This window comes from Cydia amplana, chromosome 14 (genome assembly GCF_948474715.1).
Source record: "Cydia amplana chromosome 14, ilCydAmpl1.1, whole genome shotgun sequence".
Classification (NCBI taxonomy): domain Eukaryota; kingdom Metazoa; phylum Arthropoda; class Insecta; order Lepidoptera; family Tortricidae; genus Cydia; species Cydia amplana.
In genome coordinates, this window is record NC_086082.1 from 8,598,665 (window position 1) to 8,622,353 (window position 23,689).

The 23,689-nt window shown below is 38.1% G+C and overlaps 2 protein-coding genes across 2 annotated transcripts in view; one reads left to right on the top strand and one right to left on the bottom strand.

The window, feature by feature from the left end:
* Positions 1 to 3,026: 3,026 nt before the first annotated feature.
* Positions 3,027 to 11,010, bottom strand: LOC134654095 (uncharacterized). The gene is made up of 7 exons (XM_063509519.1): positions 10,913 to 11,010; positions 8,169 to 8,369; positions 6,998 to 7,117; positions 5,832 to 5,976; positions 4,801 to 4,954; positions 3,974 to 4,049; positions 3,027 to 3,239 (listed from the first exon to the last, which is right to left on the bottom strand). Exons 2-7 carry the CDS (start codon positions 8,333 to 8,335, stop codon positions 3,032 to 3,034), a joined length of 870 nt encoding a protein of 289 aa, XP_063365589.1. The 5' UTR covers positions 8,336 to 8,369; positions 10,913 to 11,010; the 3' UTR covers positions 3,027 to 3,031.
* Positions 11,011 to 14,887: 3,877 nt separating this feature from the next.
* LOC134654079 (uncharacterized) overlaps positions 14,888 to 23,689 on the top strand; it is a 168,244-nt gene continuing 159,442 nt past the window's right edge. Inside the window, exon 1 of the mRNA XM_063509495.1 lies at positions 14,888 to 15,489. Within this exon, the coding sequence (XP_063365565.1) occupies positions 15,235 to 15,489 (255 nt within the window). The 5' untranslated portion in view covers positions 14,888 to 15,234. The remainder of the gene's footprint in view (positions 15,490 to 23,689) is intronic.

Here is a 23,689-nt window from a genome sequence, read left to right on the forward strand (position 1 = left end):
GATTGGCGAAAAATTGTCTCGTCTGGAATCCACTTTAGCTCCAGTTATTGATAAAGCTGCGCATTCAATGCAGAAATCTTTAAAATAGGTCAAGCAAATCTCGTCAGTAAAAAAAGGCGCGAAATTCAAATTTTCTATGGGACGATATCCTTTCGCGCCTACACTTTTCAAATTTGTCGCCTTTTTCTACTGAGAAGATCTGCTTGACCAAGTATATAAGTTACTTCCACACAATTTTTCTGTAAGTTATTTCCATGATTGACTGACTGACTAGAGTCTGTTCGGAACATAGATATAATATAGGTGAGGGTGGGGAGGGTCGATCCCTAGGGGACACTTGGTAAACTTAATTTTTAATGAAACCAAACGAGATACAATTTTTTGCGCTGGTAACACTCATTCATTCGTTCCTAACTTCACGTTCTGTCATGGCACTGTATCGGAAAAGTCAGTGGTTCAAAAATGGCGGACGGTGAAAGATTTTCTGCGTACTATATTCAATTTTCGGTAAGCTTTAACTGGATTTATTTTATAATATGAGATGGAAATGATGTTAGTGAGTGTGCTTATTTTATTTGTTGTTTATTGAAGTGATGATTAACTTGGATTACATTGATATACGCGAACACATGTTTCGAGTACGGCACGTTTTATAATCTTACTATGTATGGGGATACTTTGTCTTTTTCTTCAGGGGAGATATGATTCCGGGATCATGTCACCCCCAAAGCGATCAAGTATACATTGTAATAAATTTACTTACAAAATGATTCATAGAGCTATCATAAATATTTTCTTTTCTTTAGTAAATCATGCCGCGAAATTACGACCAGAGAAACACTGATTTAAACTTTCAAGGTTTTTGACTCATTATTGTTTATTAAAACAGAATTTAATGGCGTATAATTCAGTTTTCAATTATACAACCGACTCCGAAAACGGAATTATCCCCGTGGCCTTTGAAAAAACTGACTAAAGTTGACATCAACATTTTACGAACTACCCGTACTTGGTCTTTTTTATCAAGTTAAACGTTTTACACACAGGGGATGTTACTCGGTCGACAAGAAACACTTATAACGATATTTGGTTTTCAACCGGCGATATTTGTTTTTATGGATGAAATGCTATTTCAATGGCTTTCCGACCTTATGTACTATAGAACCGACGGTCCATAGAAAGGATTTTAGGATTATGCAGCTCAAACACCGTCCTCGAAACGTGAGCAGTAAATTTCTAAACTTATTTATTATAGTAAACAATAACGACCAGTGATGGGTAAAAAAATTAAAATTGCTGTAGGTATCTGACGCTAAAAATACCTTCACACGAACTTTAAAAAAATTAGCTTGTTACAAGAAATTTTATGTTAATAACTTAGATTTTTGTTTTTTTTTTTTACTTTTTTTTTGGTACAAAAATTGATTCCCTATTTTATGTTGTTTTATGGATAATACGATTACATTGTTTTTTAAAAGTATAAGATTATGGATTAATATGTGTTTGATATCTTCATATATTAATTTTCTGTAGATAAAGTGAATAAATTAATGTAGATACTACCCTCGAAATGTGACATTGCCACTTAAAATCTTTTTACCAAGTGTCCCCAAATCTGGAAGACTTGATCCCTTCGGCTTAGACATCTGATTACCGGAAATACAACTTCAAAGCATGGAAGATGCAATATATATATGTTTGCTGTGTATTTTACAAATTATAGATGCATTGCTAATAGCGATCCGAGTTATATAATCAATGAGAATCTGGTATGGGGAGACATGGTAAAAATATGTTTACCATGTGTCCCAAGAACCAGGGTCACTTGATCCCCCTAGGATCAAGGCTCCCGACCAGGGGTAAACAAGTCTCCCTTACATAGGGGACACATGGTAAAAGTCAACAGTATGGGTTTTCATTAAATAATGATCTAATTTATTGCACAAATCTGTTCTAATTCAAACTATTAATGAAGAGATAAATTCTGAGTCGTATGGTCTATAAAGTTTTTCAATACTACAAATAGTTAAGAAAATGTATGCTAAAAACAAAAGGGGTGATCAACCCTCCCCAGTTTCCCCTACTTAACGATAAAGTCTAAGCGAGCTGTCACTGTTATCACTTTTGTTTAGTGTACGATTAACAATGTGAATCCACCTTGCTGTAGCCATGTCGATAAAGTCATATCGATAAACTATCGACATTTCTTGCAATTTTAATTTTACATGAAAGGGTTAACGACAACTAAAATAAACAATAAACGCTTCTATTCTTTATTTCTTTATGGAGGTTATCAGATCACGATTTTATCGTCACGCCACAGCAGGGAACAAAGGGAAAGTTCAGATTTTTAATTACAATACACAAATACCTACCTACTAAAATATGTGTTCCGCAATAATTGAATAATATTATGATATTATAATATTATTATATTCATTATCCATTAGCATTTCAATTATGTTTATTTTTAACGAAGATATTGAAGCTTCAATTAATCGCTATTTTCCGCTGTGTTGCGTTTATCGATATATAACATGATTAAAATCGACTTTTCACATCCCTAAAAGAGCACACATATACGTTTTTACGCACACATACACAACTTGACACCACCTAAAACGGTAACACCTTGAAGTCCATCTTGTCAACAGTATGGTTGTCCTTTTTTGACAAACGGCATTTTTAAAAGAGCGAGGAGAGAGAAATGATACTAGTTGCTGCGCCGTCAAAGAGAACAGACAACGTTGGGGCCTAGGCCTTGGTTCGGAAAGAGAAGATTGGGTCCCATACATTCCACGACTGTTCTCTTTCCGCACATCTTACTTACCGAGACTGACTGAAATAGCAACACATATTCGTATTCGTACGATTCCGTGAAAATACGATGGAAAATAATTATACATTACATCTGTACTTATGTTTAGGTACGTAAAAAAAGTCTCATAACAGTCATAACACATCATCGATTTATCAGCTACTTTAATTTAATTGTTTAAAACAGTTATTAAATAACGGATAATATTTATCTCTAGGTTGATAAAAAGTTGTTGACGCGCGTGTTTAAATCCTTTTGCTCGTTTGGCGCTGTGCCGCAGGGCGGCGCCTCCGACGACGGTGGTTGCGGCTTGGGCATGCGTATGCGTCGCGCGCGGATCAGCAGCCAGCTAGCGCTGCGGTTGCGCAGTCCGGGGGAGACAGGGTTTTCTTCCACGTCTATGGGGACTGGCCGGAGGCTGCTGGAAAAGTAAGTAAGGGCACTTTCACATCACTGTGTACCATCAACGTCCGTACACTTATATCGACCGGGACCGGGATATGAACCGTGATTACCTTTTGTATTGTTTTTTAACCGACTTCCAAATCTCAAAGAAGGAGGTTATCAATTCGGTTGTATGTTTTTTTTTATGTTATTTGTTATCGGGAGCTCGAAAACAATACAAAAGGTAATCACGGTTCATATCCCGGTCCCGGTCGATATGTCTAAAAATTAGTCTAGTGAAACTAATCGTGAATCATTTAAAATTGTCATCAACGGCCGGTTAGCAATCGTCAAAAAACTGACGGTCAATGTCAAATCCCGTACATTTTGTCAGGAATGTGACGGTTAGACGTTACTAGAACACGACTTAAGTGACTTAAGTCGCGCTTTAAAGTACAAGTTAAAATGAAAATGCCCGTAATTATGTTTTTCGTGTCTTTAGACACCTAAAGAATTTGAGTTGTAATGCACAGCGACTCAGCGAGCTCTAAAAGTTCATAGAGTAAGACCAAGTTGGCGGTCAAAATGGCTCCCAACCCAACTTAGCTTGGTAGACCAAGTTACCGGGTAGTGTCTATACCCTACACACTTTATGAATGAATTGTGTCTGTCTGTGCGGAAAGAGAAGAGAGGGTATGTAAGGGAGCCCATACATTTCACGACTCTTCTCTTTCCGCACAGACTCTCCATAAGATATTTAATAATACTTACTTATCTCTCGCTGCCGATCTCAAGCGTGCTGGTGCTATTACAGAAGGTACGTCTTGTAAAGCGTTTCTTTTTAAGCCTGTAACATTGCAGTTGTTACATGAACATTAGTCTAACTAAAGATATACAATACAATACGATACAATACAATACTTTTTAATGCACACCTCACATACTCGTAGATATATTATATTATTGACCAAGCGAAACCGACGGTCTCCGTTTCAGCTTGGGAATAAATTCTTTCGTATGCCCGGATGTTCTCCTCTCCACGAGTCGCATTTCCCAACAGATTCTCGTGAAACTGGGAGTATGTATATAGGTTCGATAATTTATGTAGCATTTTTTGTCGATATTTTTTTTAAAGTGGGGGTTCGCGAGGTCCATAGCTCACAGAGCCACTAGTTTATTATACCTGCTTAAATGTTTTTATTGTATTGTAGCTATTAATACTTAAATCTCGGCGTATTTTGATGATTTTGAAAGTGCCTGTTGATATTTGTTTGATTCAGAATAATGCTCCAGCTTTGTTTTTGATCGCTAGATCGACCAAGTGAGGTACAGTACAGCAGCTTGGGTCATTTAATTTACAAAATATTTTCTAGTCTATTTAGTGCAATATTTAGTGGAGGAAGAGGGGGGAGGCCTTTGCCCAGCAGTGGGACACAGTGGGCTCTGAATAATAATAATAATAATTTGACATTAAAGCTCTCCAAAGGGCCTCTACGTGTTGGATCTATATCCCCACGCAAGCCTATCAAAAGACCGGGATTTATAGGCCCGTGATCCCAAAAAAGGAGATACAAATAAATAATAATTTCTAGTCTAACCTGAGTTTTTAATTTTGTTTATAAAGCTTCGGTCCTTCCATTTTTGCGAACAGACCGGGCACACGGAGCGGCGTATGGACCATCTGGGCATCTCAACACATTTCGACAAGGATTCCTTCTGCTGGAACGCTGGTATTCCGAGTGGTAAGTTTGTCTGCAAAAGTACAGTGAGAATATGAACTAGTCAAAAAAATATTTAGGTAGGTACACCCTACCCTTATTCTACCTACTTAAGATTCTGGTGCTGAGAATTAAGTAAGTAAGTCGATCCCTAATGAGTGAACGAATTGTCCCTCTCTTTGGCATATTGACAGATAGGCACAAACGACGATCATCAACTGATTAAGTTAGCAGCCATTTATGAACAACGCCATTAGTAGGTACTAATTAATTCACTCTAAAATCATTCAAAGTATATACATTAAAAATTTGCCGCCTTTTCTACTAACAAAATTGGCTTGCTAGACTATAAAATAGGTAGGTTCACGTGATGCTGATGTATCTGCAGCGTGTCGAAGGTTACCTTCGGAAGGTAGTGGAGACAAGGATGAAATCTACGTCACTTCGAGTTGAGGAAAAGGATAGCAAGGTTTTACTCAATCAAGCGATGGGTTAACCTAAATCCAATACGTATAAACCCAGTATAAACCACAATATCTGGGAGACCGAGCTTTGCTCGGAAAACATATAAAAACTCAAAAATGCGCGTTTTCCCAGAGATATGTCCTAGCTAGATCGATTTTTCGCCCCCGATAACCCCCATATACGGAGTAAATTTCATCGAAATCGTTAGAGCCGTTTCCGAGATCCCCGAAATATAGTGTAAGGCCTGAGTGGACGCACGAAGCCGCACGTTTGGCGGGGCGTCGGGCTCACATCACAACTACAAGTGATTTGAGCAGCATGCACTAAGGCCGCCTCCTATACGTTTGCATTTGTTTAACATGCACGCCGCACGCCCCGCCCCGCTGCACGCCTAACTCGAGGGTCCACTCAGGTCTTATAAATATACAAAGTATAAGATAACAAACCGGTGGGGTGTCGGTGATGTTAAACGCCAGTATTGAGGGTATGTCCATGTCCCGTTTCGTCGAGATGCGAGAGAACCGAGAGCGTGACACGCTCCGCTCAGTGAAGCGGTTTGTCATCCCGTGCATACAGGGCTCGATGGACAAGCTGCAAGAGGAAGTGTTTTGTAGATGTAGGCCAATACCACGGAATACAACCGTATACCACGGTATATATTATCTTATTAACTAGTTCGTTTTTTGATGACGTCATTTTTGGGCGGGGTAAGATTGACAGATGAGTTAAATGAAAAATTCACTCCTTTCGAAAACGAAGCCAGCAGTAGAAAAGGTACGAGTAATAAGGTAAATATATATTTGCTGAGAGGATGGAATGGACTTACCCTAGTTTGAAGTTCAGCTACAAATATATGTAGGTATGTATATGCAAAAGTACTAGTTTACGTACTTAAACAATCTGCAGATGTCTGTTTTTAAAATAGCTATTAGAGGAATCCGTCAGCGTGCTATTATATCGAAACACTATAACTACTTATCTATTAAATTGCTACAAAATAGCCTCCGAGCACATTCGAGAAATAATATAATTGTTACATCTAATTACACATCAAAGTAACACCGAGCTAACATAATAACTGCCACAAGTGCTAGCCTTATCTAATAAAACTGTGAGAAAGTTTTAGCTAATAGACGTAATTGTATCGAGAGTGAAAGTCGAGAAAATGTGAATGTTTTACTAATGCGTCTTTGTCAACATGACTTTTTATTTTGCTATTGTGGCAGTAGTTACTTTTGTTTCACGGTTTGGTTAGCAAATGTAAATCACATAGTACATCAAGTCGGTATTGTCGAATGAAAGCCTCATGAGGTAGCTGACGTTATGAGGGCATCAATGACTGCTTGCATTTCGTACCTGCATTTTCTTGTCCACGCCTCCTGGGTTACTCTTTAGAGCCACCCGACACTAGCGTCTTTTGAGCGTCGGCGTCTATAGTCATCAGCGCTATGGAAAATGGCGTCGCGCGTCACTGCGCAGTTGCGCCAACGTTGCGTCGAGCAGCAGCCATAAGGTTGACTAGACGCCGACGCTCGGGACCCGCCATTGTGGGGTCAATTAAATCGTTATAATGAGATAAGGTCTAGTTAAATATGTTGCTGTTGGCACGTACTCTTCAGAAGCGTCGTCGCCGGGAAGCTCGAGAGGCTGGTCCTGTGCCTCCTGCAGCTCGCGGTTGCGCTCGCGCACCATATCCAGCAACAATGTGTCGTGCCGTCCCAAACTACTCGTTCTGTGTTGGCATTATTTAGAATTAATTTATATCATAATCAAAAATAATTAATTAATTTTAATCATAATTTTAATTACACGCGGTTTCTCAGATCAACAACGACAGTGTTTTTCAATGTAAGTATATGAGATGAAAAATATCGTGAACCAGCTTAATAAACACAAAAAGTATGAAGTAGCTTAATAAACACAAAAAGTATAAACACATAAAAATGAAATCCCGCGAATAAAATTGACCTAATAAGTGCCTAATTCAATATGTATAGCCAAATATCGCGCACTGTTGTCAATCAAGGTGTGAATTTCGTCACTTTGTTATACAATCATATTAGATAATATTATTAATTTAGAATTCTAGATACATTTTAATCAGTGTAGATATGTACTACATAGTTGCGTGCGGCAGTGCTCGAATATTCGGACTAATTTGGAGCACTGCTGGCCTAGCCGTGTCGGCGGAGGTCGTGGGTTCGAATTCCGATTTCCGGTTCTTGTTAATAAGTTTTTTAGAACTTGGAATGTTTAGAAGTTGGATTCGATATTTACCAGTAGCTCTTTGGTTTGACTTTGGCAAAGAAAATTATAGTAATCACTGATCAGCCTGTATGGTGGTATGGTATGCCTTCAGAGAAAGGACAGACGGCAGTCGCTTACATACCTTTGCCAAAATCAGTTTTCTCGCAATCGGGAAAGCGATGGGTAATATAAGGAGTAGTCCGAGTAGTGTAGGGACTTGTAAAGTCAAGTGCAAAAATATGGGTGTATAGGTGTGTATATAACTTCTCAAAAATATGTCCCATAGCCCATAGTTCTTAATTATCTGACATATACGAGCTATGGGACATATTTTTGAGTATGATGTGTGCACCCATATTTTTACACTTGACTGTATAGTCGCCATCAGATATATCGGAGCGGCGGCCAAGATATTCACAATATCTGAAGATCTGAACACGCACTTTAACGCCCTGTCAATAGAGGCGTGTTCAGATATTTGTGAGCCGCCTTAGCCGCTCCGATATATCTGATGGCGACCGTACAAGCGTACATACATGGTATGCGTGCAGCTAGGGAACATCTCGCTCTGCCGCGACAGTAAGGTGCGGTTGCCGGAGCTGCAGACTGAGGATTGGTCAGGATCGTTGGGTTCGGAGTCACTCAGCCGACTGCTGCGAAGCTTCATCAGCATATCGTTGTACGGCGTACTGTCGTTCTCCATAAATGAAATGCAACGGTGTTCTTCCTCTTTCGGGCTAGGAAAAATCGGGCAAATTTGCGTTAGTTTCAAATCCGGTAGTTCTGATATCTTACAGACTTGTTTATGATGTTGGCTCTGGAATCCAAGTTTGTGATTTGTGATTTTTGACAAAGTTGCGTTCGGCGCTCGAAGTCACAAACTTGGATTATTAATTGAGCCAACATCATAAACAAATCTGCAAAATATCAGAACTACCGGATTTGACGCAAACGAACCTACTCCTTACAAAAGGCGACAAAGTTACTGAATTATATAGTAGGTATTTATATATTTTGTGATCAGAAATCGTAGAAGAAAATGTCATACACATGTAATTTTATATGGTCGAAATGTTGATGTTTTTAGAATAAAGTGACTCAAGTATCTTGTTGTTAACTTCGCTATGATTCACCGTATTGTAAAAAGTGTACTTTCATGGTCACCGGAAAAAAATACAACACGAACCAGTAACATTGATATCACTTTTACTTAAGTAGGTAGGTACGATTGTTTCGAGTTTATGATGATTTTGCAAACGTGGTTGTCCTTGCTAAGCTTACAAACATAACCTGCTGCTCACAAGGAATTGTTTTAGCCACAGTAATATAACAGGCTCAAAAATTATTGGCTCATACCTATAAGCGCGATCTTTATCTCTTTCATCTGTCATATGTTTTGTAGTTATTGGCAACAATCGCCTGTTGTTAAAGCACAACAGCATTATTCATGGTAACTTTATATACCTATACATATTTGCAACTTTTCTCTACATTATGAGAGTAGTTTTGATTTGTAGGCCACAAACTGTTAGTAAAATGATTTGTAGCTTCAATAGGTCATGAGAATCGGAATAAGAACGTGTTTACGATGAATTTTATTATTATACCACCAGACTGTAGAAAATTTAAGGGTATTGTCTGCGAAGTTTTACGGCCATCGCCTGTTTAAAATCGGCTGTATTTGCTACTTTTTCTTCTCCGTGAGTCACGCCAACAGTGACTCAAGCGAGTCAAGCGCAACGCAATATTAGAACCTAGGTACATATAAACATTAAACACATTTAGATAAGTGCAAACAGCCTGCGCTCAAAAGGCCTTGAATCTCGTCACGATACGACGCTTCTAATAACTGATTATTACGCTACCGGATGATGGAATCGACGGGTAAGGTGACATAGATGGTTGTTATGTGTAATGACATGTAAAATTATATCACGAATGAAAGGCATGCGAAAGTCAGGTGGCCCGGGTGACTTCTTGGAAGTAACGCGGCAAGCGTGAAAGTAATGGCGATGCTGCAGTGCAATATCCTTCTACAACGGAATAGTGCTGCTAATACATACTAGAACAAATTAAATTATTTTCAAAAAATATTTTAATTTGTTATTATTTCGAGTAGTCACCATAAGCCTTCAGTATGAAGTGCATATACTTGGAAAAATTCGACCTATGCCGCTGTCCCCCGGTAGCCGAGAGGTAACAGGCACCTGCCGCGATAGCAGAGGACGCTGGTTCGATTCCAGCCTGGGGCACTAGAGGCTTGGGTCACTTTTTCTGAGTATATGACATTTATTTCAGTGCTGCTAATGTCAGAGATAACAAAAAAACAATAAAGAGTACCCACTAATTTCCTTGCAATATTGCGGTTCTCTAAAATGAAGTAAGTACATAGGTAGTAGGTGACTAGGCGACGATGACGTCAGTTTTAGCGAGGTCTTATTTATGTGTCACTTAATAAGTACCTACACCAATGAACGCGTGTCAAAAATATTAGTAGCGAAAGCGAAACCGAAAGTAAAGCTGAAAATTTGTAAATCCGAAGGGAATCAAGTTCAGGACGCACCGCCATCGCTACTACTTATTACATACTAGTGGCTCTGTGAGCTGTAGACCTCGCGAGCATAGCTTATTGGGACCGTGCACGATGACAGCGCCACACAGCGGTTTGATCAATCAACAATACAAAGATCTTAATTTATTAAAAAAAATACGAAGTTTAAGTGAAAAAAAAAAAATACTAAAAGATATGTCTTACTGGGGAACGAACCCAGACTTTCTGTGTGCAAACAAAAAAAAGCGATTGTTTACAAAATGCGCCATGATAGTTCTTAGCTAAGCTGACGAAATTCGGCTACTGATTCTCGAGTACAAACTAAATATCTAAATACCGCCTAAACCAGCAATACAATTTTTCTGAATTTTTTGCCATTTACTATGTAAATATGTCGCAAAAAGAAAATACTCTTATTATATCGATAAGACTATTTGTTTAAGCGCGAGGTATCACAATTCCTCCATTTTTGAAAATTTCCAAAAACGGGATCGACAAAAAAAAATTTACTCATAGAATCTGGTCACAAAATTTCACAAGAATCGGTTGAGAATTGTGACCTGTAAGAACATCCGGACATACAAAAGCAAAATGCCCGAGTCAAAACGTAGACCTTCGCTACGCTTCGGTCAATAATACGTATCAATCAATATCATAGACGTAAACCTGACCGAGACATCAGCAGTTTTTACTCTTTACTCATCTCTTATGTCTAGACAGGCAACTTACACGGAGAGGCGGCAGGCGTACAGTTGGGAGTATCGCGATTTCCACTCGCCACTATTCCGCCATGTCGACTCGTTTCTGAAATAAAGTACGGCATTTTTAACAAAAAAGCTGGTGGTATACATATCCGCAATTGATTAGCCGGGTCCACACAGACCGAGCATACGAGCGAGGTATAATTTCCTCGCGCACAAAACGGCCAATAGACGGGCCTCGCCCGAGGCAAATGCGGCCAGGCTATTACTATACGTTGAAATAGTAATAGTTGAAATGTATAAACAAATAAATATAATAATGAAACAATTTTCCACAAATCGACCTAGCCCCACATTCAGTTCAATAAGCCATGTGTTGTGGGTCTAGTACGACGTTATATATTTATACCTAAGTACATACATACATGTAACTGTTATAACAGAATGGTCTAAGTTTAATTCTCCCATCTGGGCAAATATCCCGGACAGCGGACACCCCATTATCTACATATTTTCATGTATTTACACTCTGGTTGTTTCTGTCGTGAGAAAACAAAATATATTTAGTAAATAATACGATCGTTTGCTTGGTAAAACCAAATAGGTTAAAGCTTAACAAGCTGGTGGATACCTGAAGGTCATATGCCTTATACGAACAATAAGATAATACATACGTAGGACGAATATTAAACAATTATGTATGTGTCTTTTGCAGTAGGTGTACTTTTAAAGTTACAATAATCTTTGGAGTAAGTCTTTAATATATTATTAGAATCTTGTTTGATTACATTTTATCATGCGCTCTTTGATTGCTAATTAAAAGTAGTAAGTACTTAATAAGAGATAATAGGGAGATAGAAGCGAGATGCACTGCAAGTGGTGTACAAGTGAGATGAAAAATGATTGATTATCGATTTTAATCATGAACAACTAGCGACCCGCCCGGCTTCTATTCGCACGGGTTACACAAAACTTTAACAAATTCACCTAAACCTTCCTTAAGAATCACTCTATAGATACACAGAAGTTTTCGAGTTTATCGCGAACATACATAATTACATGTACACTGAAGGCGTCGTTATATTGGATTCGGAGGGCGTTGTATGCCTTTTGAGTATAGTTGACCCATAGACTGCTCGTGTAAAATACTTGACAGTACTCCTTGAAAAGGGTAATTTTGACTTGTTTGGAACAACGAGCAAATCTACGGGCCAACATGTTAAGTCCGCACCGCCATCGCCCTTCTTTCCCTTTCAATGTCGAGGTCATCTTTCAAATTTTGCCTCCAACTTAGCTTCCAACTTTCCACTATTATTGAATACCTTCAAAGGTTTCAAAAATTAGTCGTACTGGATCCAATTTTATGCTTTCAGTTTAACCCTTTATAAGGCAAGGGTCTCAAAAAAGACCACCCTATAACATCGTCTTTTTGTATTTTTTTCTTGTACAAATTTTTTTGTGCTATAGATTGGCAATGAGGCTTGAATTGAGGATTTTTTTGATCCTTGCCCGCTAAAGGGTTAAGTAAATATGGATGAAAAATTACGGTACTTACCTTATCATTACGGCTAATGTAAGCAGAATTTAATTACTGTATGATTACTGTTATATACTGGCTATCCGTTTAACAACCCATTATAAAAATCACGATATTACAAATGTCACATCAGTGTGAAATTTTGATAGATGGTAGGATTCTACACCAACTGCCATGGCGAGTTTGTTTGGTTTGTCATAGTTGACATATGACAGCTACTAATGATTTAAGATTTTAAGACTTTGTAAAATAATAGTAGAATAGTATTATGAATTTTTGGTCCTTTAAAGCTGATTTTTTTTATGACACGCGTAACATAGAGTACTGAATGCGCAGGCTTGATCCTGCTTACGTCTCCTGAATCATTCTGTTTAATGCGTAATTAATACCATAGAGTATAACTTATATTTACTCTATGATTTTGACACTTTAATATGACATCTTCGATATAAATACATATAATATAAATAAATGTCTACATTTTCACAACCTTCGTATTAATCTACTTACGTCTAAACATGAATGGATCAAGTTATGGTAAGTTACCAATTCAAATTTCTAAAACATACACGGCACCCTTCAAACCAAATAACCAAATAACTAATGTCTGATTAATTATGCATGTGTTTTGTATATGAAACTGTTTTTCTAGGCGTCAGGTGCCGTGTATCTTATTAGCCCAGTAAAGTTGACCCGCGGCTTGTGAAATATCGGATTGGCACAGATATCGTAGGAAAATATCGCGTTCGAATCATGGAATGGGCCCGATGAATTTCTCCATAACTATTCACGTGGAGTTATTTTCCTTCATTTGAAAATTCAAAGCGGTTAAATCAGCAGGAACAATGTATGTGGAGTAGGTACGATAGTTAAATACGGTATACAGGTTTTAAGGAATTGGCATTGATTTGATATTTACAAGATAATTACTCTCAAAGTCTCAACTGCCTTACTTAACGGTGCGCTCACTACTATGCACAGTAGTAGAGTCTGTGCGGAAAGAGAAGAGTCGTGGAATGGGGCCCAATACATTCCACAACTCTTCTCTTCCCGCACAGACTAACATTTGTGTAGGTATTGAAGGCTGGTTGCACAAAACAGTCTGCGATCGTAATTAACTCGTAAAGTATCAGAATGCTCGCGTAGGTATATGTAATGTGTGCGAAATCTCAAAGCTGTCTGCTAAGTTACGTACCTACTTATAAGTCCATAAATTGTAATTTGTGACATAAGAATCAGTTTTAAGCATCAAACCAGGGCTTCCCAAATTGTGCGCTGCGGCGCCCTAGTGCGCCGTAGGCAGTATAGAGGGGTGCCATAATGAGGCAATCCTCCTCACCATGAAACCTTATATTTCGAATAGCCTAGCTAGGTTAGGGCGCCGCGAATAAATTTTAAACTTGCAAGTTGTGCGTCGCGGACTGAAACGATTATGAACCCTGACTAATCTCTAAAATTATGGAAATCATTCTAGACCTTAGAGTTACATGTTAGAAGTAGAATCTTGGTAGAGTTCAGGAATCTTATTCTATTTACATTCTATTTCAAATAATACTGGTAGATAGACAAACTATTATTCATCCTAGATATCTTCTCATAACAAAGACTATTTTTAAAACAAACTAAGTATTGTTATCATGACGTATTTGAACACACTGTGCGAACTTATGCTCGGAGTCGTGTTTAGAGACTTGATTGCCTTGAAAACTCTACAGCTGTAACAAGTAAACCTAGCGAGCTGAACTGATACGTAATATGCTTTGTACTTAGATCTTAGATAATCATCAACATTCCTAAACATTTATGGAACAGGGTATGCGTTACTCAATACCATTCAATGTATTAATGGCCTAATGGCGTAAAAATCTACCTAGGTTCTATTCAATAGGACTTTTTACAGTTTCAACAGCTTTTTTTTGCGCCTAGTGTTAGAGTCACCTGCGCCTTCTGGAAATACTGGGACGATGTTCATATGGCAGGCTTGGTTATCATAGATTTGACTAACATTGGATTAATATAAAAACTATGGACATGGTCTGAAATAAATTGAATTTATCCAATTCTGTACCTACAAAATAACTCGCAGAAAAAGTCTGCGTGGTAGTGGTATCCATTTGTAGACCCATGATGACCTAATATCATACTTATTCAAAATTGTAAAGGTAACCAGTGGATGTATTTAATGTAATCCTTCATACAATGTCGTGCCTTATCCCGTTAAATGTACCCCGTCCCTGATCCGTGTCTAATGCTCCGATTCAGTCAAACATTTCGTGGGAGCGCTCTGTAGCCTATTGTGTTGAGATTAATCACAGACCATTTGTTTGTGCCGCATCACTTAGAATGTGACAATGCATTTTGATAAGTAATTTGATTTTAGCGCACGGCCACAAAGTGACGGCGGGGGCGGCGCCCCGGCCGGCTCGCCGCGGTCGTCTAGTCGTTCAGACAGCGAAGGCCCGTGAGGACGTAGCTGCACTCGCCCGCGCTGCCAAGCGATAACGCGCCCTCTTTAAACTCGCTCGAGTACAATCGACTCCATTCACGTTTCGGAAGTCGCAGCTTTGCGTATAAACGCTAAACGCGAACTCAACGGAGGTCCCGAAACCGGCTCCACGACCATATGATCTGAGGCTCTGAATTCGGATACAGGACGCAGTGGTTATGTGTAAATAAACAGTGGAAGTGTGTCTCGACTCCTAGTGGAACTATGACTGTGTGACAGAAGACTTTCTCGTGAAAGTGTCTAGTGATGTTGCAGTTGTTTGAAATGTGAATTGTTGAATTGTTAGCTGGTGTTTTTTGTTAGGGCCATGGCGGGTGCTAACGGTGAGGATGTGGAGGAGGCGCCGGAGCGCAAGCGCGGGCTGAGCGGGTCCATGTCGCTGCGCACGCGCAAGTTGGGCCGGAGGCTCTCGCGCAGTATGTCCATCGTGGCCTTGAAACTGCCGGAGAAGGCGCAGAGCATCACACGCTCCTCTTCCAAGCTGATGCGTTCGGGCAGTCGAGATAAGAAGAACCGCTCCTTCGAACTCTCTATTATACTTCCTGATAAGACTCAGAAACAGGTAAGCTATTATGAAAATACCTACCTTTATTTCCTGCTTCTTGTTATATGATGTTGGATTAAGGGCTAACTGGCAAGTAAAATAATCAGGTGGATAAAACTACTGTTTACAGTTACCCTCAGTTAAACACCTGTGTGACCGTAATACCTATATTTATTTGCCTATTATAGAGACAACAAAAAAGTATTCTGTTGAATTAGGTGGAAGAACAATTGCGCAAGCTGCACAATCATCTCCATTGAGTCTATTGACACTACCTATCTATGGTTACGCCTCCCATTATATTGAATTACGTTGAGGCCCCGCTGTGTGGTAGCAAAAGTTTTCTAACACCACAAAAAAAAATTGCAGCTGCTATAACTAGGTATTTAAGGTACATTTACGGTTGACATGATTCTAAGATAAGGTCATCAAGATACTGCAAAAACATTAATTAAATCGCGGCTAAAAATCTATAGTTCCTTTATTAATCAAGAAGCGTCTAAAAACGTTGATTGACAAGCAATAACACGATTTTGGCAGTCACAAATTGCCGGAAGAACCTATACAGTACCTAAATGTTATAACGCAGTGGAATCGGCTGGAAAATATTTAGCTGAACGTGGCTAAACATAATATGACCAGTACGGTTACCATCAGTTTGTCACTGACGTAAACGCCGTCGAGAACGTAATTTACTTTCTATACATCCCGTTTGCACTAATATGCGAGTGCGAGCGAGATGTATAGAAAGTAAATTACGTTCTCGACGGCGTTTATGTCAGTGACAAACTGATGGTAACCGTACTGGTGACTATCGGTAATGGCCGTTTCTGACTCATGAAATGATTTCGAAAATGGCTGATGATATCTTTTTAAGGTCGTTGTTGTAACCTTTACCGTATACTATGCAGACAATCACGACTGATTCTCGAGACGGGTAATTATTGCAATAATTAGGTAACTTAGTGTTGTTTTCCTTCAAAAGGACTCTCGTTTCAGTTGAAAGGTAGTACCACTCACTAATAAGGTGCTAGTAGCATAAAGCTGTAAGTAGTCTTGATTGACAGTGGAGTATTACACATAGGTAAGTAAACCTTGTGCCTGTGTGCATTTAAGGTGGTATACCAGCTCATTGCAATTCCAATCCCTGGGTGTTTCGCCACTGAACCACCGTACGTCGCCCACACTGCGGATTTCTCCATTGATAATAAAATAATGAGTTGCAATTGGCTTCGTGTTCGAATCCGTCGTCGGGCATTGTTTGCGTTTGTCATTGAACCGGGGAATTGTGCCTTTTTTATAGCGCTGTTCGCTACCGGCGTATTGTTGTTATTCTAACCACACAGATTTTACTAGCTTTTAATTTAGATCGTTGCGAGTAAACCTCAATATTGTGGCACATGTCCACAATCCACATGTGTCTTTCCGCGTGACCTAAATGAAATCTCTACAGTGTCGCGGTTTTGCGGTCGCCGCTCGTGTCGTCACGAAAGATCATGGTAACTAATTAAACTTACTTTTTACCGCCTCCGTAACATTTCCTCGTCAAAGGACGGTATTGCTTCCGGTAAACGAATTAATTACTGTCGGTTAACACGAGCTAATTACCTGAAACTACCGGAACAATACTTAAATGCTTTCCTAGCGTAAATAATGCAAGGCTACGATCGTGAATCTAAATGTTACGAATACCTTCAACTTAGTTGCTTATTAATGTTCTTATTTGAATATGCAAAAAAGACGATGACTTTTTATGTTTTTTTCTAAGTTATTATTAGTTCGATCGACTCATTTGTTAAGAGTATTCAAGTACTTAGAAGAGCGTGTATCTTGAAGACCTTCACCAGCTTAAAGCTCTGTCTTATGTTCGACTATTTATTGATTGCCAACAGAGATGCATGGGCTGAAACATTAGTCATACATGGACAATACAAAAATACAGTTGTCTTTGTTGAACGAATGTGGCGCACTGCGCGAAACATGTGACATACGGTTCTGCCCAACTTTCTCAATTAGATCCCGCACGGTAAATACTGAATAATAATATAATAAACTAATTACAGCTCTGCTCTTTTCAATGTTGTGATGAACAACAATAGCTGTAACAAAACCTAATAGAGTCTGTATTTACGAGTATGGGGTATTCAGGGTGATTCAGGAGAAGTGAGCAGGATCAAGCCTACGCATACAGTAAGTTATAAACAACGGTTTCGTACCAGTATTTGTAAAATTAACTTAAATTTATTTTATACTGTTTAAAAAAAAGTTTTAATTTATTTACGGCATTTCTGGTCACCCTCTTTGTTTTATCCATAACAAAAGTGCCAAATCGAATGTCATCGGAGTCTGGTTACTTTTGAAAAATCGTATCTCACTCAAGTGTGACATTTTATTTTCTTCATACTCAAAGCGCTGTCATAACGGTTAAAAAGGTTTTATCTTTGTTACTTAAATGTTGTAGGGTTCCATGATTGTAGATAATTAAATTTGTCCTTACCAAAAAGTATAACAACAGAAAAAATGCGTGATTGTTTTACTTAAATATTGTGGTGAACGATTCTTTTACATTTAGGTACTGATTATGTAGGCTTAGTCCTGCTCACGTCTCATGTGAATCACCCTGTATTACCTGTATATTAATATTCCATTATCTAAATATTAAAATTTAGCATTTTAGCAGTACTTAATGGGACATATTACTTAATGGGTCATACATAGAGAATGGGCCGTACACAGACACAGAAAGAGCTTAAATACTTAAACAAAAAACCGTTTTTGCCTAGAGTTGGTATTGGTTCGTATGGTCATGCATATTTGAAATAACTTGTACCTACCTACTAATAACAAAATTATCAGATTGCACGATTGATTAGATGTTTCCCAAGCGTCCGTTTTCGTACTTCGTAACTCTATATCTAATACAATATTGCTCTATCAGTGATATAACCTTATCTACTTCTCTATGTTTACCCTTAACGAGGAAAGGACGATTTTAGAGTGAATGTATGTATGTATGTTAACTTTTTTGGAAGACAGAATTTAACGAGGGTGCGGAGTGTTAGGGTCGGCAACGCCCATATAACACCTCTGGAGTTGCAGGCGTCCATAGACTACGGAGACTGCTTATACCACCGGGCAGGCCGTATGCTTGTTCGCCACCGATGTAGTATAAAAAAATGCTTTGTAGCCCAAATGACTCGTCGGAAAATCGGAATATACAGTTGAAAAAGTAGCATAATGTATACCTTTTTAATACTTATGTAATTAGTTACCTATTTTCCGATTACAGTTAACTTACCAACTTGTTTCTTTACCCTTAAAAATCTTAAAGTACATTAATTATTCAGCTTAACGTATTTATCGGAATAACGTGGGCGTATCAGACGCCAATACCAAATCCAGCGTTGCGGTTCAATGTTTTACGAAGCGATTCAATAAGCAATTGCCACCAACGTGCTATTTACGAGTTAAGGCTAATGAGGAAGACGCCCACATAAATGCAGCTAATGCAGCGATTCAGTCTGAGATCCAGGAAACGACGCCTATAAAGACACTATATACAGCTCTGGACTCAATAAATGAAACTGATATGAGCAATCAGGTCAACAAAGCAGAAGAAATAGATAAACAGAATGCGAATGTGGGATGGAATCGGCCAATATTATTGCGGCAGTTTATCAATTTATAAAACAACCAAATGAACAAGCTCTTGAATGTATGTTTAATATCAAATGCTACATTTGCGAGAGTGTGATAGTAAGTTAAAAGTTCTTTATCCTTATCTGAAAACGTTAGTTAATCCAATCTTACGAGAGAGATCTAATAGTGACGTCCCACGGGTAAAGGTACCTTATGACGGTTGGCGCTTAAGCTATTATTAACGCCGCTCCAATATTATTGCGGCGCTATGCGACGTAAGCGCCAGCCGCCATAAGGTACCTTTTGCCGTGGGACGTCAGTCGTCACATATAAGCACGCATGAAAGAAAGTAAAGACCGCTAATGGCACTTGTCTTGTGGCTCCTCTACACGATGGGCCAACGCCGGCCACTCCAAGGGACGCAGCCATTCGGTAGAAAGAGATAGCAATATCACTTGATCCCTCTAACGCATAAATGCGTCCCTTGGAGTGGCCGGCGTTGACCCATCGTGTAGAGGAGCCATTGGCAATATCCATTTAGTGCGTAAATGCGTAGGTAGGTGATGAGTAAGGTCAAGTGAGGTAAATGCAACTATGGGGTTATTGCGACTCTCCGTTCTATCTCGAATACGATTGGTCGAAACGCCCTCTACTATGCAACGTTTCATTTCCAAGTAGCTCAGGCTTTATTACTAGACGACAGGAGGGCGTTTCGACCAATCGTATTCGAGAAAGAACGGAGAGACGCAATAACCCCATAGTTGCATTTACCTCACTTGACCTTATTATAACCATATACAGGTATGTTTTTAAGAGATTACTAATTAATATTGTCTAAAAATTCTACAAGCACAAACTTTTTAAACCTAGGAATGTCGATTGATTACATACACTCGTAATCAGGATTAAGATACCTAGAGCCGACTTTGAGATTACCGCGTTATGTCAAATTCCTTAAAATTATTTTTAAATGAATTAAAGTAACTTTATGTCTTGTTATTCATATTTTTAGATGAGAATGCCTGAATCAAATTCAATTCCAATAAGCGCTGCGATTGCTGCGAAGATTATCTGTTATAATGAAACAAATACAATTTTAAATTACAAGTAATCCCCAGAACTACGAGTAGGTACATTTCAGGTAAATCGCCATTTTTATCTGTAATACATGAATAAAACGCAGTAATTATTAATCATGATCTAACTATGTAAATACGAATACGTAACACAACATTTACGCTGAATAAAAACATTGTATGTATGTTCACTAACGACAAACACGTTTGCAAAATGGGTAACTAGTATAATAATTACTTCACATACGAATATGTACACGGCTATAGCATACATCACAAAAATTCAAGCCTTTTTAATTCGTCTAAGTCCGTAAGTGAAAGTGATGTCGCAAGCGACAAATTGTATAAGGTAGTCGGTAGCGTGTGCGCGTGCGACTTGTACCGAACACTCAATTAGGAACATGCGCGAAGGTGGCTCTAAGTACCGGTACGGAATATCAAAGTATATCGGTATTGATCACTATCTTTCATGTCATGTATGAAAAGAAGGCACCCTTACTTAACAAGTTCAGAGTATCAGAGTACTTAAGTGTGGTTTGCAGAGCTGCTTTTGTAATGATTAATTATTATCCGACAGTTAGGTATTACTGGTTGATAGAATCTGGCTAACGATTGACTCGTTTGGTCGATTACACCGCAATACTACATACTCGTACATTTACCTACATTTTGTAAAAGAATGCTGCTGCTTTTTTGGTATCAAGTTTTTTCGTATGTACGTTATTAAACTCTACCATTTTTTGCATGGTTGTAAACGTTGAAGACACCAATCCTTTTTTATATGAAAGGAGTATTTGATAGGGAAATGTACGTAATACAATACAAATACTCTTTATTGCAGACCTCAATAAAAGAAAACAATACAAAAAGAAAACAGAAACACAAGCAAAAGGGTAAACAAAAAAAAAAAATAGAGTCATTTGTGGAGTTAACTATATAAAATAATAATATAGCAATAAGCTTATCTAGATAGTATTCAAATGAAAAAAAAATACAAAGGAAGTAGAGTTATTTGAAGTATTAGGAATCCACCTACATTGTAATGTAAGCTTAGCTGAAAGATATTCGTTTAAGTATAACTTTTCTAATACTGATAGAAGCAGGTTTTATATAACAGGCATCTACTGTTAACATAGCCCGGGCAAAATAAATAGTATCTGTAATCTAGTTAATGCGATTCAAAATATTGCCACGTGTGCTCCAGCAAATCTTTGGTGCCAAACTATTCGAACCGATTGATTCGTTTGATCGTTCCAATTCGAATGGCATTCCATGATTTTCATGTTTAGAGGAGGAAAGATTTACGTAAGAGCTTAAGATGTGATATTTTGTAGACTTTATTACAAGGTAACATGGGTCACTAATGCTTACTCCTTTGATTATAGTTATAGAAGGAATGTAGAGTGGGAATATGAGTAAAATCGACTACTTTTAGAGTTACTACTGTTTGTAAATACAGCCGTCATTGATATTGGAGTGATGCCATTTCGTTTCATCATTGTTCTATGCTATCAAACATTGTATAAGTATTGCGTTCGTTAATAATAATTATCAACAGAATACTAACGTTTAGTATATTTTTAATGCTGACCTTAAAAAAGGTTTTCCAATTACATTCCTATGGTAAATCAAGAAAGTATTAGCGATGCACAGACGTCACGATACAAGTAATAAAACATATTTTAAACATATTTTAATTATTTCAGTTGCACTTGCAACTATGTTTTAAATGTAAATATACTTAGTAACTGTTTTCACTAATCGTGTGCGCTAGCAATTCCTTATTTATAATGTTGTTTACACCGCTATAGCTAGAAAGCAATGCAAGTAGCATCGCTAAAAAACCAAACCGACCAAAAGCAAGCTCTAGCCTATGCGCCTGCGTCGTATTGCGAAGATCACTTTTCTGCAGATACGTATCGGGGGAACCGGTCCCCGAGGTCTACAAATGCGACTGGATATGTTGGTGTTGCCATGTATGTGGATTTATATACGTATGGTGAAGTTTCTTGCCTAAATGGCAGGGAAATACGAGTAATAACGATACATTTGAGAACGTTAGACATGTTTGTTCACTTTTACGTTTTATCCATTACGTTTAAAATCGAAAATAGCAATTGAGGGTTGGGATTTGTATTTTACTGAAAAGTTAGTAGTCATAACACTATCATCATAATTTTGCTTGCATTTCGTTATGTGTAATGTACCTTTTGTGTAAATATATAAATAAAAAATATACTATGTAGGTACCTACTTGTGTTATGTATCACAAACCCCAACGAATTAAAAATACCATACTTAATTACTTAAAGTTTTTGTGCTACTCGAAAAGTCGAAAGATGATGAATTGTTCCTAGTAATAAAAAGTAGTACAGACACATCAGAATTCTTGGATGTGATACATGTATGACTTTAATTACGACGTTTTGTCACGAGTTACATTGGTAATCTTCGCAGATAACCGAAATCCTTGTAAAATGTCATAACATAGATATGGGATATGGGTACGCGACGAAATTTGGTACCCCCCCGCGAGTAGGTTTTTTCCGGAAAATAACTCGCATTTATACGAAGCGTACCTTTGTCAATCAAGACATGATATATCAAATCAAATCAGACATTTTCATGTCCCACTTGCCCTTGTTACAGTTCTTACGTCACATTTCTGCGAAACTTGACAGACGATTTTCGGATATTAAAATTACAAGCAATAAAAGCTGTTGAATTTTTGAGAAGTTTGCTCTGGTTTTATCAAATTACGTAAACAGTGAAAGGGCAGATTGTATTTTAATTGACGTAAGTAAGTACTTAATTTCTTATTTCCATGGGGAACCGTCGTACAGGCTTTTGGGCTGTATATTATAGACTTACATTTGTGTCATGTAAATGTATTATGTGAACCCGTGCGTCACAACACAATAACAGACAGACCATCACACCCGTGCAACAATGCGAAAGATAACATAACTCGGTTTGTGGGCATGAAAAGTTTTTTTAAATATAATAGCATTTTAAATGATCCAGATTCCACGTCGTTTGTTACACAAAAGGTCGAGGAATGTATGAAAGCTTTGCTTGGGGGCAAACCGCTGGAGGTAACAGAAAAATATTTTTAGAAATTGTAATACGCATCGTTAAAAGAATAATTTATACCCACCTAGAGTGTCTACAGCGCGAAAGTATAACTTATAAACACTAAATTTGAATAAAATAAAAGAAGTATTAAAATAACCTATGAAGCTTATTTTAACTTTTAAGATTATTTAGTAGAATACTTAAAACCAGTGGGCTTAGCACGGTAGCAGTTATCACGCAATATGGTATAAAATATGTGAATAAAACGTTAGTTACCGACGATTATATCATGCATACTATGGTAGCAGACGATATATGGAGTTATCCACATTTGACAGCGGTAGATGACAGAAGACAATTTGCATAACATGGGGGTTGGATAATTTGACATATTATCCCATTTTGACAGTTCAACTTAGTTAATTTTA

Excerpts from the sequence above, each read along its gene's own strand:
- LOC134654095 (XM_063509519.1), bottom strand. The coding sequence starts at position 8,335 with ATGGAGAACGACAGTACGCCGTACAACGATATGCTGATGAAGCTTCGC. Across the intron at positions 7,118-8,168 it reads CCTAGCTGCACGCATACCAT|AACGAGTAGTTTGGGACGGC; the intron begins GTATGTACGCTT and ends ATGCCAACACAG. Across the intron at positions 3,240-3,973 it reads AGATCGGCAGCGAGAGATAA|CAGCCTCCGGCCAGTCCCCA; the intron begins GTAAGTATTATT and ends TTACTTTTCCAG.